We start from the raw sequence: 25,577 nt of genomic DNA on the forward strand, positions 1-25,577 counted from the left end.
GGCGTTCACAAATAAAAATGAAAAAGCCACCTACTAGCCTACTTCACAAAATGGTACCAGATATCATAAAAGGTCAAAATATGCCATAATAAACAACAGTAGTCATTATTTCTTTCATAGTTTAAAAAAAAAAAAAAAGAGGGGGGATTTGGACTCCAGGACAGAGGTCCTATGATTATCTGGTATACAGTGTGCCTGTCTACTCTGTTGGCATATAGTCACCTATTAGTCTAATCAACAGTGAAAGACAAAAATTCAGGTTCCATCCACGTTTGCTAAAAAAATCATAATAAACAAAAAATGAAATTACTCCCTAATCAGTACCAAGCAAAAATGAAAATTTAACCAAACACATAGGAAAGCTAGCTAGTACCTCTGGGACGGTCCGCCCTGTCAGAAACAATTTGTGAATGCAGCTTTCATTTATTTTCTAATTTTCAAAATACCCAACTTAAATTCTACTTTCAAACAAGAAAATGAAAATTTAGCTGAACACATAGGAAAACTAACTAATATCTCTGGGAAGGTCTGACCTGTCAGAAACAATTTGTGAATGCAAGCTTTCATTTATTTTCTAATTTTCAAAATATCTAACTCAAATTCAACTTTCAAACAAGAAAAATGCATTTAAGATTGCCAGATATATTACATATACACTCTTAAACCTAGTATTTATCAGTAAACCTCAATGATTTCCCAATTCAGTTACAAAAAAAGACAATGTACATTTACCTTAAAAAAATTTTAGATCAACTATAACATGAAGAGAAAACAATCGAAACTAAAACTTGTCAGTGAAGAAACTGATAAAAGATGAAACTATTCATGTTCCTATACCAAAAAGGTATAACTAAGTCATTCTTCAAGAAATAAAACTGTCAAACATCCTTCTTCTAAGTATGACACGGTAGAAATGTGGGAAATCGGTCAGTTTCAGAAACAGACCTGGGTCCTATCACAGATTCTACTTAACAAAAGACTCAATTTCTTCATCTGGCAAATAAATATGGCCTGGACTTCATTTGGTACTCGTTATTACATCAACATCCATACTTAAACTTTAATTCCACTTATATTTAAAAATAGCAACTGAAAGCCAGCTTAGGCTTTACTCTTTGATATTTAAATAACATCTCTACTGAGACAGTGGTTATTATTCCAAAATTTGAATGACAGACCCTTTTAAGTAAGAAACTGATAAAAACTATGGACGGCATTTCGCAGAGAACCATCCATTTACGCACTGAAAGTGCCAAAGATTTTCAAACCCCCTTACACCAGGGAGCACGAATCTAAGTTAAACAGCCCTGCTAATCCAAAAGAACCATTTAAAACCTTAAGAAAAATAGGCAACACTAAAGAAGAATGTGAAACAAAAATCAGTACTGTTAAGTGTAACAGTACAGAATACCAATGTCCTATTGCACTAAAACCTACCATCACCAAAAAATTATCTTATAAACTATTAGCATAATGTTAGGTCACGCTCGGTTAGACCTCTGGTGCCCAAGTAAAACTTTGGTGCGACAAACGCTTCAATGTTAAACTGCACTTCCATTTACTTATTGTGTTATTTCTGCATCAAGGATCCTTTTTTAGAGCAGTATTACCTTCACCCCTTCCAGCTAAGGATGGAAAAATCCCAGAAGTCTTTGGGCTGCGACTATAAAATATCTCAAAACAGATCGAAGGCCAAGAATAAAATTTGGAAGGAGCAAGCAATCACTTTGTTCCCAGACCTCGCAAAGTCTTGGAGCTCACCCAAGAGACCCGCCTGGCAGCTCCCCAAACTTTCCACCCCCGCATCACTGTCACCATCCTCTGGCCAACCCCAGCCCTTGAAGGCAGGCTCGGCAAGCGAGCAGTACCAATTTTCAAAAAAAAAAAAAAAAAAAAAAGGCCAAGGCCCAAAAAGAGGAATTGCGCTAGACTGAAAGTCAACCGCCCCAGACTCACTAATTCATCCATTCACACTCATCCGTCCCCCTACCCAAATTAGATGGGGGCCCAAGACAAGACAGCTGCTGCTGCGTTGGTCGCTTTCCTCCCTAAGGAACAGTGCCTGGGAGGAGCCTCCTCTCCCTTCACAGGAGCAGCTGCGCCCCGCTTATCCCCACTGCGCATTCGGCCATCCAGCTCTAGCCATTGTTTCTGCCCAGAACAGATACCGCCCCCGCAAGGACCTGGATGAAGAAAAGGAGGCCTGAGTCCTCCGACGCGCAGCTTTTAAACGCCCTCCCCACCCCGCGCATCCTTCCCTCCCCACTAAGAGGCATCTCCTTCTCCCTTCCCGCAAGTTTAGTGGAAACTAAAAGCTAGAATCAGAGACGGGTGAGGGAATTATGGGAGTCTACCAGACAGACACACACACACACACACACACACACACACAAAACCGGGCCGGTCCCGCTCGGCCTCAGTAATCAATAACATCTGTTTAATAATAGCGCTGGAAGATTTGGCAAGAGTCGCCGAAGAGACAAATAATGTAAATGTGAAGTGCCAGAAATCCATGGGAGTCGGCGTGGGTAGGGATAAGCACAAGGACGCAGGAGTGAATCATTCCGGATCCTAAGGGTCTGAGGCCGAGTTTGGATGCTGGAGGGGTAGAGTACGGCTCCGCGTCTGAGCACTAAAATCCCGGCGAGGGAACCAGCTCCTCCTCCCCACTGCGCCCTCTGCCCGCGCCATAAGCCACCCTCACCTCCATCTCGGAGTCCGCGGGGCCGGAGCCAGCCGCAGAGGAAGCCGCCTGGGCCGCGACGCCCTCCGGGCCGCCTTTGTTGCTGCTGTTGCTCACGCTGCTGGCGGCCGAGGCTGCGGGCTTGGAAGGCGCGCTCTCGGGAGGCGGGGGTGGCGGAGGCTCGGCCGCGGACGACATGATGTTCCGTCTGCGTCACCCGCTGCTGCCTGAGGCCCGGGTCGGCAGAGATGAAGAGGCCTAGGCCTCGGTGGTTACGTCGCCACGAGCTGACGGAGGGCGAGAGGACCACCCGAATGCCCCCCTGCGCTGCGGCTCCGCTGCGAGCCTAAGCCGGGCCCAGCAGCCTCCCCCTTTCGTCCGCCTCCTCTTCCGCCGGGCTCGGGATTCGAGCGGCGCTTACCTCACGGCGGGAATCACGTCGACGAGGGTGGGCGGGGCCACCTGGGTCACTGAGGTCAGGGAAGGCGGGTTGATTTACGGGAGGGCGGAGAGTTGGAGTTAGGAGAAAGGAAAGCGAAAGAGAGACCGACGCCAGGAACCAGCTTCGCCGCCTCCTTTTCTTCCTCTGGGAGAAATCACCTATCTCGCCAGCATCCAGGACAACCACCTACGCCACCGACTTTCAACCCTCGCGAGATTAATAGTTGGCTAATTGACTGGGTTCTGGTGCGCTTGCGCGTTCTCCTCGCCTCGCCCTTGGCCACGCCTCCCGAGCCCCCAGCGGGCTCTGGGGCGAGGAATGGGCGGGGCCTGCGGGGAGTGCTTGGGGACGTAGGTTTGCGCGTCCCCTCTCAGGCGTGACGCGACCGCGGTTCCTAACGGCTGTGGTTGTTGGTCCTGTCTTCTGGGCGCGGAGGGGGTCGGTGGCATCACCTGGAAACTCGCCCATGTTTTGCGCGGTCTACTGAAATGTGGAGGCCTCTACTGACCTTAGCACTTTACCGCCTCCGCTTACAGGGGTGATGCCATTAAGCTTTGACGTTGTGATTAGCCCAAGTGACGTCTTATTTTGGTCGTCTCAGGACAAGTTTCCGTTAGTGTGATTTTTTTTTTCTTTCGTCTTCCCATGTTAGCTGTATTAGTCGTTTCTAAATTTTTCTACTTCGATACAAAGCTAAACTGTATTTCTTCCAGATTAATACACTAATAGTAAGCAAACTGCACCCGGCCATGGGAGTGAGAAACACGAGTAATCAAGGAAGAGACACGGTGGGCTGTATCTTTTCTCAACCACCAAATATTAAATAAAAAGTACTTTTCTCCGTAAGATATGTGGCAAGCAATCACTGTCCTGTACATTGCCTTGGACTTTCTTCAACGCAGCCTAAGGGTCACGCGCATCCGTTTACTGTAGAATTTAAGCATATTGTTTTCTATTTGATAACAAATCTGAATATTACAGTAAGTTGTTATCTGCACTGCACAAGCTCTTACTCATCTTTGCATCCAATGTCAGGTATTCTATCAATGTTTATTCTGTAAAGGAGACACACTTTTCGAGAGCTAAGGTTTGAGCTAACTGGTTAATTACCTGCAATGACATTCAACATAATCTTCACATGTAACTCGAAAAGCTACCAATGGGCTGAAGCCAACATCGAACTGTGATTTTAAAATTATTATACAGCCACAAAATGAACTATTATTAACCCTTTAACAACCATTAATTTAGAAGAATGTTTATTACATAGTGTTAATTGAAAAAAAATGTAACAGCTCAAAAATATACATAAAATTTGGAATGATATTGGGGTGTCTGGGTAGCTCAGTCGGTTAAGCGACTGCCTTCTGCTCAATCCTGGGATCAAGCCCCGGATTCCTCTTTCTCTGCCTGTCACTCTGCGTGCTTGTGCTCTCTATCTCTCTGTCAAATAAATAAATTAAATCTTAAAAATCTTAAGAAAAAAATTGGAAGGATTCATAAAAATATTGAAACTCTTGCTAGTGTTTGTTTCCTAATTCTTTTTGTCTGTATTTTTAATTTTTCTAAAATGAATTTGTATATTATTATATGATAAAACTTATTTTTAATAATAAAAATATTCTTTTATGTAAAAAATGTTTGGGTGGAAGGGTAAAAGGTAGTGTCTAGAGTGGTGTCTGACATATAGACACTCCAATAGTTATTTGATAAAAATTTATTTAATATTGACATAGTTAAATAGAATATAACATTTATTTAATATTCAGAATAATTCACCGCTTTATAGTGATGGGTCCTGGTTTGGAAACCCTAAAAATATATGTAAGGATATAAATGGAAAGGTCTTAAGTCTGAGAACTGTTTAAGGAAAGCAATAAATAGCAAAAGAAGCAAGAAATAAAATTGTCTGTAAAATAGCAATTGTCTTAACATGTGCATTTATACTGTGAGTGTCTCATATGAGCATATGAAACCTGTATGAGAATCTTAAAAATTGTAGAGGGAAGATACTTAGAAGAAAGGAGGAAGAGAAACAATGTTTGAATCCTCCCATTGACATTAAGGATAGAAAAATTTTGAGCAGGTTCTAGAAACAGAGAGAAAGAGGAGAAACTACAGAAAACACAGGGTGCTTGGAAACTGAACTATAGGGGTAGTAGCTAAGTTAGGCATATAAATACTTACGTGGTGGCCAGATCACAAAGACCTATTTTTCTTCAAAGACTAATAGGTTATAATAATAACTAGTTCTGGAATTGATAGTATAGTTAGGATTAGTGTAGTAGTAGGAGAGTAACCCGAGTTTCAGGCAAACAGATTCCAGGGCAGGCTCAAGAACTTCTTTGAAATCCATTTTCTTGTCTTTTTATTATCTCAATTTTATTTTGGGCTAATATTCTTACAATGACATCAAAAAAATCAAGGAGATAATGCATGTAGTGTGTTTAGTGTCTGACATGGAGTGAGCTCTGGTTTCAAGTATTAGGTATTCTAATCCTAAAGAATCATAAACCAGTTGGAGGAAGGATAATCAGTCCAGTTGGAGGAAGGATAATCTAATGTTGTTGTTGTTTTAATAAGGAGGAAGGTAAGGAGAATCATGTCAAGAAAATGCTAGAAAAAAAATTCCTGTATTAACCATGTTCCCAGAAACAGAATGTTACAAAGTAAAAACATATCAGTATTCTATCTCAAATATGCAAATACATATTGTTTACACTTAAAATTTCCTGTTAGGTGTAGTAGACAGAACAGACTTTGCCAGAGGTTGCCAGAGGACAAAAGATGCCCAAGAGCAAGAACTCATAGCATTTTGGCCTGTAATGATCAGAGAAAGGAGGTAATTAAGTTTATCAAGAACATAGGAGGAATGCGGAGTCTCTCTTCATCACATATTTATTTTATTTTGTGAAAGCCTAGGAAAATAGTCTGTAACTGCATGACAATAATACAAGAGTATAGAGTTCGTGAGTATCTGTGAATGGAGATTTCTAACAGTAGATACCAGTGATCACATCTTGTATGTGTCATTTTCAGAATTCTAGCAAATGACGTGGGTCATTTGCCATATAAGAGCATTGCAAGTAAACAAAATCATTAACCAAGCTCTTAATAAAAAAGAGGTTTAAAAATATTCCCCCTTATATTTGGTCACCAACTCAGATCAGCATGTGACTTTGTATCTATTGGGTGTTTATACATGTTTTTATATAATCATTTAAAGTTGCCTTTTCTTTAATATTAAAAGTCAAAAATTCAAATTCTCTGTGCCTTTCCTTCCCACTCCTGAAAAACATTTTCTTCTTTATTGAATTGGTTCTAGGTAAAATACTCCTAGGAACCCAAACATTATAATCCAAATTTAAATTTTAACTACCACTCCTGGAATACTTTCAAAAGAGTTAGCTATGGCCAAAGCTATGGTGAAGAAATTTGGGGTTCCTTTGCTTAAGAGATTGAAAGTAAGAAGATGGAAAAATATATGCCTCAAACATAATTCAAAAGAAAGCAGGGGTGGCTTTGTCATTATCAGGGAAAGTAGACTTCAGAGTAAAGAAAATTACAAAGAGAGCATGTCAGTTTACCAAGAAATGTCGATCTACCAAGAACAACCACTTACTTGGTAAAGAACATTGACAGTACTACAGCTAACATTACACTTAACGAGACAATGTTTTCCCTCTAAGATCAGAAATAGGCAAGAATTCTCACATCATGGATATTCAATATGGAGCTGGAAAGGAAAAATAAAAGTGTCCCTATTTGCAGGTAACATGATTATTTACATAGAAAATCCCAAGAAATCTACAAAAAACATCTTAATGCTTAATAAGTGAATTATGCAAGGTTTAAGATACAAAATAAACATTCAAAAATCAACTGTATTTCTATAAATTAGGAATGAACTTGTGGACTCAATGCAAATAGGCTTTTCAACAAATGGTTCTGGAGAAACATGTATAGGCAAAAAACAAAAACAAACAAGAAAAACAAAAAACCTTGAAGGAGATTTTAAAATTTGTACAAAAACCAGCCTAAAATGGATAATCCAATGTAAAACAGAAAACTATTAAACTTTTAGGGAAAAAATAGGTGAAAAGGATATAGAATGTTAAGGATATAGAATGAAGCATGAGTTCCTGACCTTTGAAACCAAACCATGATCAGTGAAAGGAAAAACTGACCAACTGAATCACAAAATTAAAAATATCTGCTCTGGGGAGCCTGCTTCTCCATCTCTCTCTGCCTGCCTCTCTGCCTACTTGTGTTCTCCATCTGTCAAATTAACAAATAAAATCCTTAAAAAAAAATCTGCTCTTGTGAAAAACTGTGAAGAAGATGAGAAGACAGGCCACATAGTAGAAGAACGTATTTGCAAAACACATATCAGACAAAGGATGAGTATCTACAATATATAAAGAACTCTCAAAATTCAACAAGTAAAAATGCAAAAGGTCTATTTAGAACACAAGGGAAAAAATGAAGAGACACTTCACAGAGATATACAGTTGGCAAATCAGCACGTGAGAAGATATTCAACATCATTGGGCACTAGAAAAATGTAAATTAAAACCATAGTGAGATATCACTTCACACCCAACAGAATGGCTAAAATAAAAAATAATGACAATGCCAAATGCTGGTCAGAGACACTGAATCAGACATTACTGGTGGAAATGTATTACAGAGTTTATAGATTAAAAAAAAACACTGAGAATGACTGTTTTCAAAAAAGACTACACTTTTCCTCAAAAAGCAAAAGCATGTGCACAATTTTATTTCTCTGAAACTATTGCTCCTAAGTGTAGTCTCAGTCATTTGTATTAATTGTAACTTTTAACCAAAGTAACTTTTATGTCACACAAAACTAGAGGGCAAGTAATTGTAAACTACATGTCATACACTGCCATTTTAGCAGACTAGCAAAACTCATCAATACACATAACACAGTGTTTTACAGACGAACACATCCTTTATATGATTTCTCAAAATAGTGAAAATAAGCATGTTTATTAATAGGCCCACAGTGATAGCCTCTTTGTAGCATTTAAAATACAAAATAAAAAAATAAAACTATACTTAGTAATCAGTGTTGCAGCACCATATCATACTTAGAAAAGATTTCAACATCCAAAGAATATCTGGAAATTAATTTAATGTAAGTTCAAGGTCACCTAAAGAAATTATCTTCAAGCCAACATACTGTAAAATGTAACTACTATTGAAAATGAAACTGATTCAATGTGGGTAAACACAAATTAATATTTTTAATAATTTTAAACATTAACTGGAGGTAATATTAATTTATTTGATTAATAAACTAGTGTAAATTTAGGAAGAACATTCCTAACCAGAATAAGATATAAGCTTCCATTACACTTAACACTGATAAAACAGAGAAGACATAGCTAGTCTTATTAAACCAATAATATTGAACTAGTCTTGTATGCTAAAGATTCACTTAAATGTTCTGAATTTGTCTTCAAAAGTTACCTTTTAGTTTTGCTAAGAATATTTTTCTTTCCTTTTAGATTCTAGCACGTTGAAAGTATTAGTTCATTGTTTTCTGGGAATTTTAGGAATATTCAATCCAGGTTAGTGCTTACTTACCCTATCAGCCAGTCAGAACAGGATGCTTAAGAGTTTATAATCTAATCTGACAATAACATCCTGAGATGGGAAAGAGCATTACATACTCACACAATGAAAAGTAAAGATCTTTCTGAATTATAAATGTAAATAGAGAGCGCTTACAGTTTCAATTCTAAAATTTCAGCCACAAGGAAAGCAAGAGTAAACACAACATAAAAGTAAGTCTCTGGTCCAGATATCAAAGAGCTATTTTTCCTACAGTAAATTCTTAATTGATTTGAGCTCAAAATAGATAAATGAACACTACAGATAAAATACACTTTTATAGGCAAAAAATACAATAACAAAACTAATATTCTGTTGTCTTTCACCCAGCAGAGACTAGGTCTCTAGAAAACCCTAATTCTTTAAGAGAAATCATCACATGATCAGACCATAAAAACCAAATGGTCAGTCATTGCCGCCACCAATGGAAAATAGCTGATCAGTATAGAAGAACCAAAAACAAAGCACAAAATTAGTAGAGAGGAAAATTTAAAATAGAAAAAAACAACATCACAAATTTGCTGCTTTGGATTCACCTCTAAGGGCCAAGAAAAGATATATGGGCTTCAACTACTCATGACATGCACTTCTCTGGTTCTATTCTGTTCCATTAGACATCTGGGTGGAAAACTTCTGAAACTGTTAAAAACATTTAAAAATAAATAAAATCATGAACTCTCATGGAAAAGAATTTATGTTAGATGCATGCTTTGTTTAACTCACCCGTGAACAAATTAATAAGGTGTTTGAACCAGTTCAAAGGAGAAGTCAAGAAAGCACAAATTTATATGGAGTAAAAGAATGTTGAAAGGAACGTGCAAATGGAGTTTCCACAGTAGGGAAGGGAAGTCCGTTTACTCTCTACTGAATAGGACAACATTTGCATTCCTATAGACAAGAATTATTTTGTACTTGTATCAGTTATTTGTAATTTAGAATTGCAAATCAGTATACCAGAGTGGTGTGCTCTATGCTCTAGATAATTTCTAATTTGCACTGATAAGTGTACTCTGATAAGTGTACTCTTTATCTCCATCGCCCACCTGCCCCCCACCGACTCAACTTCCCTGTAGCAAACACCAGTTCGCTCTCTGTATTTAAGAATGTTTTTCTGGGGGCGCCTGGGTGGCTCAGTGGGTTAAAGCCTCTGCCTTAGGCTCGGGTCATGATTCCAGGGTCCTGGGATCGAGGCCCACATCGGGCTCTCTGCTCGGCAGGAGCCTGCTTCCTCCTCTTTCTCTCTGCCTGCCTCTCTGCCTCCTTGTGATCTCTGCCTGTCAAATAAATAAATAAAATCTTTAAAAAGAAAAAAGAATGTTTTTCTGTTTGTCTTTTTTTTTCTTTTTGTTCTTTTGTTTTGTTTCTTAAATTCCACATATGAGTGTCTGCCTGCCTCTCTGCCTCCTTGTGATCTCTGCCTGTCAAATAAATAAATAAAATCTTAAAAAAAAAAAAGAATGTTTTTCTGTTTGTCTTTTTTTTTTCTTTTTGTTCTTTTGTTTTGTTTCTTAAATTCCACATATGAGTGAAATCATATGTAATTCGTCTTTCTCTGACTGACTTATTTCACTTGGCATAATATCCTCTAGGTCCACCCACGTTGCTGCAAATGACAAGATCTTATTTTTTTTTTTATGGTTTAGTAATATTTCTGTGTGTGTGTGTGTGTGTGTGTGTGTGTGTGTATACACTACATAGCACTTTTTAATTTTTATTCACGGTTTAAATTTCATCAAAGGTATCAATTCTAAGCTCAATTATACTTGAAATACATTCAGCTAAATTGAATTTGAAATACATTTTTATGAGAGCTAGAGAGGATAATTTCACTCATTTGAAAATTTGATTCTTACCTTTTTAGGTATGAAGTTATTATTCCATAATAACTCATTATGAAAGAAGATAAGAACTTAGTATATTGTAAATTTTAAAGAAAAATCTGTCTGGTTTTTGACACGTCTCAAAATAAAAGGTCTTTGGGATGCCTAGGTGGCTCAATCAGTTAAAGCATCTGCCTTTGGCTCTGGTCATGACCCCAGAGACCTGGGATCAAGTCCCACATCTCAGGCTTCTTGCTCAGTAGGGAGCCTGTTTTCCCCTCTGCCTCCTGCCCCCCCAGTTCATCTCTCTCTTTGATAAATAAATAAATAAAATCTTTTTACAAAAAAAAAAATAATAGCTCTTCGTAAGTGTTGAACTTCATCTTCTGTCTATAATAAATGTTCCAAAACGCATGTAAGTGGAAATATTCTGTAAGTCTCTGTTATCAGCCAGGAGACCCACTGAGTTGCACTCTTAAGAAAATAGCACAACTTTAGGTCCTACCCTAAGAAGATAGGGTCGAAGGAAGTGCAGATTGTGTAAGGCCCACATTCAGAAATAAAAGAGAAGGAGGGAAGTCAAAGGAGGCTTCCACTGACTGACTGTTTTGCAAGAGAGTTGGGAATTATAGAACAGGGACCTTGGCAGTAAGAACTTTGTAACTCTTTGTAATCTTTGTAGGATGCTCCTGCTTGTTGCTTTAGTCACTCCTTTTGATGACCATTTAAAATCTAAGTTCTTTTACCATTGACTTTTCTTCTCCCATATTCAGTACCCTGAACTGATGAGTCAGTATATTTGGAAATAGACTGAAGTTTAATTTTGGATTTTAGTTAAACTCACAAGAAAGTAGTTATTTATGATGCTGTAATTTCCTACTCTAAACCAGTAAATCCTAGGCAGCATTTAGATTCCAAATCAGAATCTTAAGATGGAAAGTGTGATAGCGATGGTATCTTATAGCTGGTTGGCATTTTGTTTACATATTGTGTCCATGTCCTCACAGAAGCAGATACCAGGACAGGGTCAAAAAAGCAAAAGATTTATTGGTGAGGAAAAGCCTGCTAAGGATAACAGAAGGAAGTGGGAGCAGGCCGAGAGCTCCTTCAAGAGGAGATGTAGAGCTCCTCCTGAAGAGGGGACTAAAGAGGATAAAGATGGAGGGCTGGGCGCTCCTGTGGGGCTTGGTTGTGCCTCCGACTCTTGGTATTGGCTCAGGTCATGATCTCAGGGTCTTGGGATGGAGCCCCACCTTGGGCTCTGTGCTCAGCATAGAGACTGCTTCAGATTCTCTCTCCCTCTCCTTCCCCTTCCTCCCCTCCCCCTACTCCTGTGTGCTCTTTCTCTCTCTCTCTCTCTCCACACGCTCTCTCTCTCTCTGTAAAATAAGTAAGTAAAAATAAAATCTTAAAAAAAAGAAAAGATGAAGGGCTGGGAAGGAGGAATCCCAATTTACAGCAGAGCTCTAAAAAAGCTATGTACCTATGTGGAGACATCCAGCCATTGTCTCCTGCAGATAAGTCCCATGTCCTATGGTAATGTTCCTGTTCCGGTACCACTGTCTGCTGGGATACCCCAGAAGAAGTATGCCCTAAGAAGAACACAGGGGAACACAGGAGTGATGATCTTTTTTATGGAGGGGAGCTGATGGTGAGCAGAGGATGGAGGGGTTGCAGATGGACCCACAGGGGCAGAGGCTGGCAGAGCTGAGGTCACAGATTCATGGTGGTTTAGGGGGCCAGAATCTGTCACTCTGAAATATGCCACTTTCCTCTGAGGATTATTTTGAGCTAAAGGTAAATATGACTCAAGAGAGGCAGAAAAAAGCCACTCTGGGGCTTCTTTTGTCTGACTAAAGCAGAAACTTCTGAAAAATGAGGAATGCCACAAATCTCCTCTCCCAGGAAAGTTTTATGAATATAAATAAAACTAAAAGTCAGCATCCAGATGCATCTGCACAAAACCTTCCTCCACTGATTTCCCCTGTATATTAACCTTCTCACAACTTACCACCCTTAAGGGCCTAAAAACCTTTTTCTTTGTCTTGTCACTTTCTACAACACATTGTTTTTTTTTATAAGATGCTATATAAGTCCAAGTTCTAGCCACCCCTTCGAGTTACTCTTCATTGGGGTTTCTCCTGCACTACGTGCACCATGCGTGTTGATAAATTATTTGGTTTTCTCTTATCAATCTCTCTTTTGCAAGGCTCCATCCAGAGAATGTGGGAGATAGAAAAATAGAAATAACTTCTTCCTCCCTACAGTCACCAACAAATATATATGACATGTTTTGGAAAGGAAACAATATGTACTTTTAGTAAATTTGTCTCCCAATTTAGTGGACCTCTTTCAACTGATTTTGTACACACACATACTACATACACACTACACACACACTACACAAACTTCAGGGCTCAAAAGTAAAACATAAACTTATCATTGAATCTGTATTTGGATTCATAAAGACCCAACATACTCAGAGTAAGCAAAAATTAAATGAAACAAGACTTGGACTTTGATGATGATTACGGGATGATGATGATAACAAACATAGTGCTCTGGGTGTTCTACATGCACTGGCTTATTTGGCCCTCACATTAATCCTTGTGAAATGGATAATATTTGTCACCATATTGCAGAAAGAGAAAGAGACAGAAGGTAGAGTGGCTTGCAGAGCATTATTACCACCAGTGGTACAATGTGTGATATGGTACATTAATTGGAACAAATTTCATAAGAGAAAAAGATGAAACCTGTTGCTCAGGGCTGGTAGCTTATTATGAATGTGGACATGAATGAAGGCTGCCAAGATGAGAACACCCGGAGGCTATCTATTCAGAACTCACTTTAACAAGGGAGTTAGGTACCATCACTTGCTCTTGGCAGGGTGGAAAATTGGCAGAGTGGGGAGTAGGAAAGCTTTACAGTGGTATGTTTTGATTAGAAACTGTTGGCGTGGCAAAGCTGGAGGTGGACTAACTAGAAGCAGGACATCTTATAAAATTGGTTTGGAGAGAATATTTGGCTTTCTCTGGTTGGTCCTGAGTTTGAGGCAAAAAAATAGGGAAGTTGTCAGTCATGGACCAAGTCCTGACCATTCTGGGCAGATTGCTGTAGAAGTTGTGGTTTAGCTTCTCCAGCTGGGTGCTATAGAGCTTATGGGTCAGAATCCCAATGTCGTATTTTATCAGTTTGTATAGTCTCTTAAGAGGAAAAAGATGTCACCCAATTTATCTTAGTTCTGCTAATAGTAGTGTGCTTCTGTTTAATGGTAATGATGACAAAATGTTATTTAGGTTATTATTCCATATATGTACAGCATGAGGTTTCTTGTAGTAAAAAGTGAAATAAATAGTATGAAAGATATACTTTTTTTCACAAGGGAAGGTTAATTCTAAGAGAAATGAAAAGGTTAGTACCTCTACTAGTTCCTATATTATTTTCACCTGAGAAAGTTCATTTCAAAATATGTAGTTGAGATAGACTTAGAATTTTCTCTAAAAACCATTCTCCAGTACTCTCATTTTAGCTGCTTATACGGTCATGCTAAGTGAAGACAGTATTTCCCATCCTCCATTGCAGCCAGGGGTGGCCATGTAAGTGAGCAATGAGTGCAGTTTTTCATGCTTCACTTACAAAAGAGAGAAGTAAACTTCTGTCTTGTGTAAGCCACTGTTATTTTGAGACCATGTTACACTCCACTAATCTATACTCAATAATACAATGTTTAATTTTTCTCTTGTGTACAATTCTGGCCTTGAAACTGTGGGTTTTTTTGAAACTGTGATTTTTTTTTAACTAATTGAGATCAAGCAGAAAAATGTTACTTAGAGATAAATACTAAAAAATGAGTTTTCTCCATGGAGCTGGTACCCTTTAATGGAAAACAGAAGGTACTTTTCAAGTCCAAAATTCTTTTATAAATTTGTATATAAATATGTGCATGTCACCTGTCCAGAGAAAAGGGTAAATGGTGAAAATACTTCAGAATTATAAGTTTCATACATTCCCAGGGTGAGACAGAGATCTTAAGTATATTGAAATAAAATTTTATTAAGATGCTATATCAAAATATTACATTATTTACTTTCTATGTCAGATATGATTTTGTGTAAGTAAGGATTACTTTCGTAGGCAGAGAGAAACAGGAGCTAAGCACATGGCTGGAAACCTCCAACCACCAAATTTTTAAATATCACTTTAAAAAAAGAAAAAGAAAAAGGGGCACCTGGGTGGCTCACTGGGTTAAGCCTCTGCCTTCGGCTCAGGTCATGATCCCAGGGTCCTGGGATCGAGCTCCACATCAGGCTCTCTGCTCCGCAGGGAGTTTGCTTCCTCCTCTCTCTCTCTCTCTCTCTCTCTCTCTGCCTGCCTCCCTGCCTCTCTGCCTACTTGTGATATCTGTCTGTCAAGTAAATAAATAAAATCTTTAAAAATAAATAAAAGAAAAGGAAAAAAAAAGCCTGTGAGCTTGCCCTGAGTCTGTGGCTTCTGTGGTTGCAGGGATGGGGAAGACTGATTGGTTAGAATTTGGCGCTGTCCCCTGACACCTCTTCAGTAAAAGACAGAAGGATATTAAATGACTACTACTGAATATGAAAAACCTTTTCTCAGTTCCTCAACAAGCTGTTAGGAGCTCTCTTGTTTGCAGAAGAATGGGCCTCTGAAGCAAGCACATGCTGCCCCACTGGGAAGCAGAGGTCTAATAAGGCTGAATAGTCCATGGCCCCAGCTCCACAGATTTAGAAAGAACTGATGAGGGGTGCCTGAGTGGCTCAGTCAGTTAAACATCCAGTTCTTGGTTTTAGCTCAGGTCATGAAGTCAGGGTCATGAGATCAAGTCCTGCATCAGGCTCTGCTCAGTGTAGAGTCTGCTTGAGATTCTCTCTCCCTCTCCCTCTGCCCCTCCTGCTCTCTCTGAAATAAATTAATAAATAAATCTTAAAAAAAAAAACTGATGAAGGAGAATCTGTGTACTTAGTACTGTGATAAGGAAAAAATTCAAGCACAAGTATAAGGAGGGGAAAAATATAGGTTCAAAAGAGAAATTCTCAAAACCAAGCATATCCCCAAGGACATGTTGACTCTGCTCAAGGAAGATATTAAGAAAGAGACTAAATATTCCAATTAGAAAAAAAAAAAGAGCATCAGGCTGGATAAAACTACAAAATTAGTCTCTATGTTACTTGTAAGAGATAAACCTTAAATATAAGGGTACTCAAAAGTTGAAAATGAAGAGAAAAAGATAGTTCTTGCAAATATTGACCAAAAGAAAACTGGTATCATTATAATAACAAGAAGCATTACTAGAAATAAAAAGGAACACTTCATAATGATAAGAGGGTCAATTTACCAGGAAAATACAAAAATTCTAAGTTGATACGTATCTAATAACAAAGCCTCAAAATATAAGGACCAAAAATTTACAGAATTATAAGGAGAACTAGGAAAATCTGCAATCAAGTGGGATATTTCACATTATTTTCTTAGAAACTGATAGAACAAGCAATTAGAAAAATATCAGTATGGAGCACCTGGGTGGCTCAGTTGGTTGAGTGACTGCCTTCTGGTCAGGTCATGATCCTGAAGTCCTGGGATAGAGTCCCGTATCAGGCTCCATGCTTGGCAGGGAGTCTGCATCTCCCTTTGGCCCTCCCCCTTCTCATGCTCTCTCTTTCTCTCACTCTCTGTCTCTCTCAAATAAATAAATAAAATCTTTAAAAAAAAAGCAGTACAGATATGTAAGTGACTATGATTAACAAACTTGACCTAATTAATATATGAAGAAAATGGCATCTACCAACTGCAGATACGCATTCTTTTCGAGAGCCATGAACATTTACTAAATTTAAAACTATGCTGAGTCATTAAGCAAATGTTAACAAATCTTTTTCTTTTTTCAACTAATTGAAACGAGGCCATTTTTTCCAATCATAGGAAATTGAGCTAGAAATCAGTAGCTAAGAAGTTACTATATATTTCTCATGTTTGGAAATTAATCAATACAACTGTGAAGAAATCAAAATGGAAATTAGAAAATATTTCAAACTAAATGATAATAAAAATATGACATGGGATATAGCTAAAGCTAAAATCAAAAACCTAAGCATTCACTTCTATAAGTTATGAAAGGAACAACAAACTCAACTAAAAGGAAGGGTATTATGAAGATAATATTAGGAATTAATGAAAGAGAAAAGAGTTGTTCAGTACATGTCAGCACTACTAGAAGTTGGTTCTTTGAAGATTAATAAAATAGATAAATCCTCAGGATGCCTGGGTGGCTCAGTCAGTTAAGTCTGCCTTCAGCTCAGGTCATGATCCCAGAGTCCTGGGTTCGAACATTTATCAGACTCCCTGCTCAGCGGGAAGTCTGCTTCTCCCCCTGCCTCTCCCCTTGCTTATGCTCTCTCTCTCTCTCTCTCTCTCTCTCTCTCTCTCTGACAAATGAATAAGTAAAATCTTTAAAAAAAAAATAGTTACATCCTTGAAAAGGTCAATCTAGAAAAGAAAAGAAGCACAAATAAAACGTCAGGAATGAAAAAAGAACATCACTACAGAGCCACATCACATTAAAATGATTAAAGCATATTATGAACATTTGACAATAAATTTGAAATTTTATTTGAAATGGACAAATTCTTGAAAAAATATGAAATCCAAAACCAACAAAAGGAGAAATAGAAGTAGAAATGTTGAATAAGTTTATGTCTATGTGAAGTCTCCCCACTCCTACTGAAGTCTACTTGGACTCTGGATTCCAACTATAGCCATTTCAAGGAAGTTGTTCTGTTCCTACAGTTATTCTTCCTTTTCCCAATATCATAGATATCTTTCCCCTTGTTTGCTGGACCATTGCTATCAGCATGCAAACATGGGCTCATGTTAACAATTTTATCCTTTAGTCTTTTGTTTTACAGTGAGCACTTCTTTTTTTTTTTTTTTAAGATTTCATTTTTAAGTAATTAAGTCCCAACATGGGGCTCAAACTCACAATCACAAGATTAAGAGTCCCATGTTCTACCAGCTGAGCCAGCCATGTGCCCTTATGCCTAGCACTTCATGAGTTCTATTGAAGCTATAAAAGCTCTCTGATACAGCATAGTCATTTTTCACCTGAGCAAATTAAGATTAATTTTCTAAAGTTATATGGGAAGTTACTGATCCACTCATCCTTTTACCTTTTGGATTCCAAGTCTAGTGCTCTTCTCAAGTGCACTATTATTTCCCTCCTCAAATATATTAATATAGATTTTTTAAAACTTCATTGGCAAATCACTAAAATTCTCCTATACTGTCACCAACATGAGCTGTGTTTATTTTTTGATATTATTTAGCACAGTAAAAATGATTCATGTTCTACTAAGTATCAGGTCTGACTTTATGGGGTTTGTTAATCACAAGGAAAATCTCATTGCGTAACTATAGAACAAGGGTAACGATAGTACAATACCACAGCTAGGATCTTGACATTGATATAGTCAGGGTATAGAAGGTTTCCAACACCACAGAGTCATCTGGTGTCTTTTTATATCCACACCCACTCTGTCCTACCCACCCCCCCCAACCTTACTGATGCTCTGGCAACCACGAATCTCTTCATTTCTGTACTTTGTTATTTTAAGAATGTTGTACTAAATGGAATCATACAGTATTTGGGGCTGAGTTATTTCACTCAGCGTAATTCTCTGGAGATTCATCCAGGTTGTTATATGTACCCATAATTTGCTTTTTGTTTGTTTGTTTTCTTTGGGTAAATATCCAGTAATGGAATGACTAGATCATAGGGTAGTTCTATCTTTAAGTCCTCGAGGAAGCTCCATACTGTTTTCTGCAGTATCTGTATCAGTTTACATTCCCACCAACAGTGCATGAGGGTTTTTTTTTCTCTCCACATCCTCACCAACACTTGTTTTTACGTTTTTATCTTCACCATTCTGAGGGGTGTGAGGTGATATCTCAATGTGGTTTTAAGTTACATTTCCCTGATAATGACATTGAGCATCTTTTCATCAGTCCATTGGCTAGCTGTATTAAAAAAAAATGTCTGGTCAGGGGCACCTGGGTGGCTCAGTGGGTTGAAGCCTCTACCTTCAGCTTGGGTCATGATCTCAGGGTCCTAGGATCAAGTCCCGAATCAGTCTCTCTGCTCAGCAGGGAACCTGCTTCCCCCTCTCTCTGCCTGCCTCTCTGCCTATTTGTGATCTTTCTCTTTCTCTGTCAAATAAATAAATAAAATCTTTAAAAAAAAAAAAAAGTCTGGTCAAGTCCTCTGTCCATTTTTAATCAGATTATTAGGGGGTTTTTTTGATTTTGAGTTGTGTGAGTTCTCTATGTATTTTGGTTATTAACCCTTTGTCTGATATATCATTTGCAAATACATGCTCCCATCCAGTCAATCGTCTTTCTATTTTACTGATGGTTTCCTTTGCTATGCAAAAGGTTTTCCTTTTGTTATAGTTCCAGTAGTTTAATTTTGCTTTTGTTTCCCTTGCCTGAGGCAACATATCTAGAAAAACGTTTCTACAGCTGATGTCAAAGAAATTACTGCCCTTATGTTCTCATCTAGGATTTTTATGGCTTCATGTCTCACATTTAGGTCTTTAATCCCTTTTGAGTTTATTTTTGTGTATGGTGTAAGAAAGTGGTCCCGTTTTTCCCAGCGCCGTTTATGAAGAGACCATCTTTCCCCATTGTATATTCTTGCCTTCTTTGTCATACGTTAATTGATCATTTAAGCCTAGGTTAATTTTTGGGCTCTCTATTCTGTCCTGTTAATCTGTGTGTCTACATTTGTACCAATGCCACACTGTTTTGAGTACTACAGTTTGGTAGTAATTTGCTCTTTATTGCTAAGAACTCTCCTAATTATTTTGACATTGTAGGAGCAGTGACAATTATCAATAGGTGTCACACTTGAAGGAATCAGTCAGCAGTGATTTAACGATACCATTTTTAACTTCTGTTTCATATAAGTCTGAAAAGCAGAGTTGAAAAGTCATTTAGATTAAATTGAGATCACCTCAGTAGGGGAGATGCACAACAGCAATGGAATCCCCTTGGTAACAGTTGGTTTATAATACTCCATTACAGGGCGTCTGGGTGGCTCAGTGGGTTAAGCCTCTGCCTTCAGCTCAGGTCATGGTCTCAGGGTCCTGGGATCGAGTCCCACATCAGGCTTTCTGCTCAGCTGGGAGCCTGCTTCCCCCCCTCTCTCTCTGTCAGCTGCTCTGCCTACTTGTGATCTCTCTCACTCTCTGTCAAATAAATAAATAAAATCTTTAGAAAAAAAATAATACTCCATATACATTTTCAAAGTGGTAAATTTTAGAAAACACAGTTTTTATTTGATATAATTGTCTCATAATCTTGAAAGCCCTCATAACCATAACAATTACCAAACACCCAGGCTCACTTGAAAGTCTTGCAGTAGCAATGATGACATGGAGTGTTCTGCTGTTCTGCTGAGGAGATACATTGACTGTCGTGTGTTCTAATCCCTTGGAGATTGTCTGCTTGCTTTTTAAAAAAATTCTTTATTTAAACTCAGTTTAGTTAACATATCCTGTATTATTAGTTTCGGGGTAAAATTTAGTAATTCATCAGTTGCAGATAACACCCAGTGCCCATTACGTCAGGTGTTCCCCTTCATGCCCATCACCTAATTATCACATACTCCTTCCCCACCTCCACTCCAGTGACCTTCAGTTTGTTTCCTATAGTTAAGAGCCTCTATGGTTTGCTTCCCTCTCTATTTTCATCCTATTTTACTTTTCCTTCCCTTCCCCTACGGTCATCTATGCTGTTTCTTAAATTCCACATGTGAGTGAAATCATATGGTATTTATCTTTCTCTGACTGACTTATTTCACTTAGCCTAGTACACTCTAGTTCCATCCCTGTCATTGCAAATGGCAAGATTTCATTCTTTTTTGATGGCCGAGTAATATTCTACTGTATATTTATACTATATCTTCTTTATCCATTCAACTGTCAATGGACATCTGGGCTCTTTCCATAGTTTGCCTGAGAATTGTATCCTGGAATTCTCTGGCTGCCTCAGATGCATATTTGGGGGCATTTCTTCTGTTTCTCTATGTCGTCTAAATCCCAGCCTCTAGACCAGGGTTTGGATAGGCATAGAATTCTTAGGACAGGAACAGCCTAGAGTCCTTTCCAGGAAGGGCCGAATAGCCCTAGACAGCCAGAAAAGCCAGGGACACCTGGCACTGTATTGAAGTAGAGGAAGAGAGAGGGACAAAAGCATTTGGAGACATAAAAGAGAACAAGGGTAGAGAGTAAATATATACTTGTCTTCTATCGCTACATAAAGAAACTACCACAAATTTATGGGCTTAAAACAGCATGTATTTATTGTCTCACAATTTTCATAAATCAGGATTGTCAACAAAAATGAACAAACCTTTTGAAAAATTTTAAAGAGAAAGGGAAAGAGTTTTATTCAAGCCCAAGTCAGGATAGCTGTCCGGGTTACGCAACCATCACAAAGAAGAGAGCACTCCAAGGAAGGGACATTTGGTTCAGGCTTATATGCTTTTCCATATAAAGAGTTACAAATTATCATGATGAAGGACATTCCAGAAAGTTACAGACTTTCTCTTATGTTTTTAGTTATACAAGGCAGTATGACTTTAATCTGATGGGAACCATGGGAAACATATCTTTATATTCAGAATGTTCTTTTTTGGTTATTATGTATTTATTTTTTTAACAAGGCAGATAAACAATGTGTGCTTGGGGCAGAAATAGAGCCGATGTTTTGAGGTTTTGCTGAGTCATTTTGACCTTGGTAAATGTTAAAGCATAGCTTCCCTGGGAGCCCAGGAGCAGGGCCCACAAATATTAAAAGTTGAAAATTTCCTTTAGCATTTTCCCCTTTTGATCAATAATCTTTCCTCAGAAAGCATGAATGATCAACTTTATGTTTCATGCCAAGGTGACCTGCTTGTCTGCCCTGGGTCCATTAAGCTCTCTTTGCTAGATATGAATATATATATGTATATTTTACCTAAGGGTTCTCTTATCATAACGTAAATGGTGGGAAGCTTAAAGGTGATATATGTTCTGCCGAGCAGAGAGCCCCATGCAGGGCTCTATCCCAGGACCCTGAGATCATGACCTGAGCAGAAGGCAGGCTCCCCTGGCAAAGCATTTTTAACAAAACACATGGATAGCAAAAGAATTCAAGTAAGTACAATTTGAAGGAACCAATGCAACATTGGAATAGACTTGAATAGACAGGAGAAAAAAAAAATCTGAAGAATCCGTTATATACATCTTGATAAAGTGGTAGGGAAATTTATGATTATTTATGAGGAAAGATGGAACATACGCACCAAGCAAACACATACGTAAAATATATCCCCATGTTTACCTTGGGGTTGAGACTTTACACCAGAGCAGGAGAAAATTCAGTCCCTGACGTCAGGAGGTTACCTTAGGACAAGGAGAAGGGGCTATGGACATACTCCAAAAGCTGGTATGACCAGGATGGGGTCTTAGGCTTGTCTCTGGAAAGGAATTGAGGGCCTTGCTTGTTGCTAGGTTGGAACCTGGAGTCCAGGCTTCTGCAGAGACAGCTAATGAGTTTGTTAGTGGAGTCTGAAAAGACACAATAGCTGATTGGAAGAGACAGTTCTCTGAAAAACAAGCTCTAGACTTTCTGCTAATTTAATCTCATTAACCCTATAGGGCACCGTTTCAACCCCTCCCCCCATCCCCTGAGGTATGGTCATTTTTCAGTCTTGAAGAATCGGAATGATGACCTCTCTGGCTACTTCTTTATCTCCTCAGATAAGCAAGTTTTGAGTGAAGAACATTTTTTGTAAATCTTATGTGTAATGTGCCTATATGCCAAATTAGTTAAAAAGAAGACTACATTTAGAATCTGAATTTCTGGGAAGTCTATTAAAATATAAAAATAAAAATGAAATCAAATTACAAATATAAACACAAATACATAAGCACCCTTATATATAGGGGCCCATGGCCAAGTTGGTTAAGCCTCCAACTCTTGATTTGGGCTCAGGTCATGATCTCAAGATCGTAAGATGGAACACTGTGTTGGGTTCTGTGCTGGGCGTGGAGCCTACTTAACATTCTCTCTCTCCCTCGGCCCCTCTCCCTCCCTCTTCCTCAATATATATTTCACGGCACATGCCTAAATAGGACCACAGATCATTATAAAACTTAAGAATTAATTATCTGTTTAACCAAGGTAGCCATAAGAGATTCTATAAAAGGATATACAGTTGTTAACAAAACTTAGCTCCTTTAATACTAGAAGTTTTAGTTTTCTTATGTAATTAGAGACCTGATAAAAGCAAATATAGAAATTTTGTTTTTCTGGGCAGATGGGGAAAAAAACTTTGTTTGTAATTTCTTTTCTTTTTTTAAGATTTTATTTATTTATTTGACAGAAAGAGATCACAAGTAGGCAGAGAGGCAGGCAGAATGAGAGGGGGAAGCAGGCTCACCACTGAGCAGAGAGCCTGATGTGGGGCTCGATCCCAGAACCCTGGGATCATGACCTGAGTTGAAGGCAGAGGCTTTAATCCACTGAGCCACTCAGGTGCCCCGATAATTTCTTTTCAAGAGCAGATGAACAATCCAAAAAAATATTATCTTTCTAACGGGTAAAAAAGCCAAATCTCAAACCTGTGTACTTTTATTTTTTTTAAAGATTTTATTTTTAAGTAATCTTTACCAGTGGGGCTCAAACTCAATCCTGAGATCCAGTCGTATGCTCCACCAATCTGAGCCAGCCAGGTGCCCCGATGCCAGCGTACTTTTAAAACTCTTTTATTCCAATCTTAGTCCTGACTGTGCATAAAATTCTTTTCCAAAGGTTCCCCTTCACAAACTTTCTACAACCTTTTTTTTTTTTTTTTTTAAATACTGACTTTGTCCTAAGTTTTCACTTCCTAAATAAACAGTCTTATTTCAGGACAAAATTACTTTCTTCTCTCTTAACAAAAAATGTATTCCCATTCTTTACACCTTTCTTACATGTCTACTTTCCTACATACAGAGTTGTTTTCCTTATCATTTTCCAGCAGTCTTAATTACATTTAGCAGAATTTTAACTCTTATAAACCTGTCTCCAGTGAAAAGTGATGGTAACCAAATGTACCATTTTGGACCAGAATTCCTTACATTGGCAAATTTATGAATATATTCCATCATTTTTTAGAAGCCTGTTTTTTTAATAGTGCAATTTTTAAGAAAGCATAAAATATGTTAACTAACAGACCCAAATATCTTTAGTTTTTCTGATGCAAGATAGAAAAATCTTATGGTTTAGTAATTAATGTTTCAGTGTTTAATCTTATTTCAAAAAGACTTAGATATTCAATGAATTCAACCCAATTTATCATTTAATTTAGCAAAACTTCAAAATTTGGGGTTACTAAAGATTTTGAAAGCTATTTTAAAGTTTATCAGTAAAGCTTTTTATTTATATAACCTATTGGCTCTTAAGAATTACTCATGAAAACTTATTGAGACAGACAAAAATCAACCATCCTTTTAAGTCATTTTTTCTTGACAAATTACAATGGAGATAACACAAGCTTCTTTGGCTTGAATAAACGTTGGTAGTATAAAAGTTTTACATTTAATGAGGGTAAGTCCAAAGACATGTCTATTTTATTTTTTTAGAGACATGTCTGTTTTAATTCAACAAACAACCTCGGGTTCGCTTCGGTACTGAAAACGCTGCACCGTGCCCACTAAGTCATTCTGTAACCCACCACCAGTTTTTCCTGGGGCTCCCGTGGGGAAATCCCAAGTGAGCGGTATAGGTCGGGGCAGGGGGGCGGGCACTAGGGCCCCTGACTGCTGATTTGGGAGATGCTTCCGTTTGAACCTCATGAGGAGGTGATCCAACAGTTTGGGGTGCTCTTGGCACCCCAAGAGCAAGGGTGGGAGGAGCAGGAGCCCAGGGCGGGGGGTGGGGTGGTTGAGGCTGGTGTTACAGGGGCGGCTGTGTGAGCAGCAGCTAGAGACGAGAGACGAGAGACGCGGTGCGGAAACAGAGGAAGGGAACGAGAGGCAGCAGGGGTTCTACTGGGCAAGACTGGAGGCAGATTTTAACTTTTGAACGGATATTTCCTATTTTTTAATCTCCATCTCCTGTCTTCTCCTCTTGCAAAACAGACTTTTTCTCTGGTTGCGGTTCAGCGCTCTGGAAGAGGTTGCAGCGCGTTGGGCATTTGTTCTGGGACTTGTGCTTGAAGATGGGGTGCATTTAGGATTTCTAGTGTCCGCCTATCTTCCTCCTGGTCTTCCTCATTACACTGAGTATTGGGAAGAGAGTGAAGTGTCTACAGTTTTTGTTCATTTTTATCTCTTTGACAATCAGTTGGGTTTCTCCCTGGGATGTGTCTTTATTTCATTAAAAAAAAAAAAGATTTTATTTATTTATTTGACAGAAAGAGAGCACAAGCCAGGGAAGCAGCAGGCATCACACCTGGTGATCTCAGGAGATTTGCTCCGATTTCCTGGCTACTACACCAGGAAATGATGACACAAAATAAGTCTTTTTTTTTTTAAATATTAAGATTTTATTTGTCTATTTATTTATTTATTTAAGAAAAAGTGAGAGGGAGGGAGAGAGAGAGAGAGAGAAAGAGAGAGCGCCTGAGAGCAGTGAGGGTGGGCGAAGAAGCAGAGGTTCCATCCAGGGAGTCCAGGATCATGATCTGAGCTGAAGGCAGTCACTTAACCAAGTGAGACACACAGGCACTCAACACAAAACAAGTTTTATTTGAGCCCAAGTTAGGACAGCTACCTGGGATATACATTTTTCACAAAGAAGAGAATGATGTAATTTTAATCTTGTATAACTTCAGTAGAAAACCAAGAAGCAAATAAGTTAGAATTTATAAAATTACCAATTTAAATTATTATCATGTGGGGCACCTGGATGGCTCGTGGGTTAAAGCCTCTGCCTTTGACTAAGGTCGTCA

At 38.5% G+C, this 25,577-nt stretch overlaps 1 protein-coding gene across 3 annotated transcripts in view; it reads right to left on the reverse strand.

Moving 5' to 3' along the window:
• The window catches only part of SMARCA5 (SNF2 related chromatin remodeling ATPase 5), a 41,103-nt gene extending 37,680 nt beyond the window's left edge, over positions 1 to 3,423 (reverse strand). Inside the window, exons 1-2 of one of the 3 annotated variants that reach the window (XM_082728298.1) lie at positions 3,105 to 3,423; positions 2,705 to 2,970 (exon numbers count right to left, since the gene is read on the reverse strand). In XM_082728298.1, the coding sequence (XP_082584424.1) occupies positions 2,705 to 2,881 (177 nt within the window). In that variant the 5' untranslated portion in view covers positions 2,882 to 2,970; positions 3,105 to 3,423. Of the gene's footprint in view, positions 1 to 2,704 lie in introns of all 3 variants that reach the window. The other 2 variants (XM_082728297.1, XM_082728299.1) reach the window with 2 other exon arrangements.
• Positions 3,424 to 25,577: the final 22,154 nt, after the last annotated feature.

The sequence above is a fragment of the Mustela nivalis genome, assembly GCF_964662115.1.
Source record: "Mustela nivalis genome assembly, chromosome: 4".
In the NCBI taxonomy this organism is placed as follows: Eukaryota; Metazoa; Chordata; class Mammalia; order Carnivora; family Mustelidae; genus Mustela; species Mustela nivalis.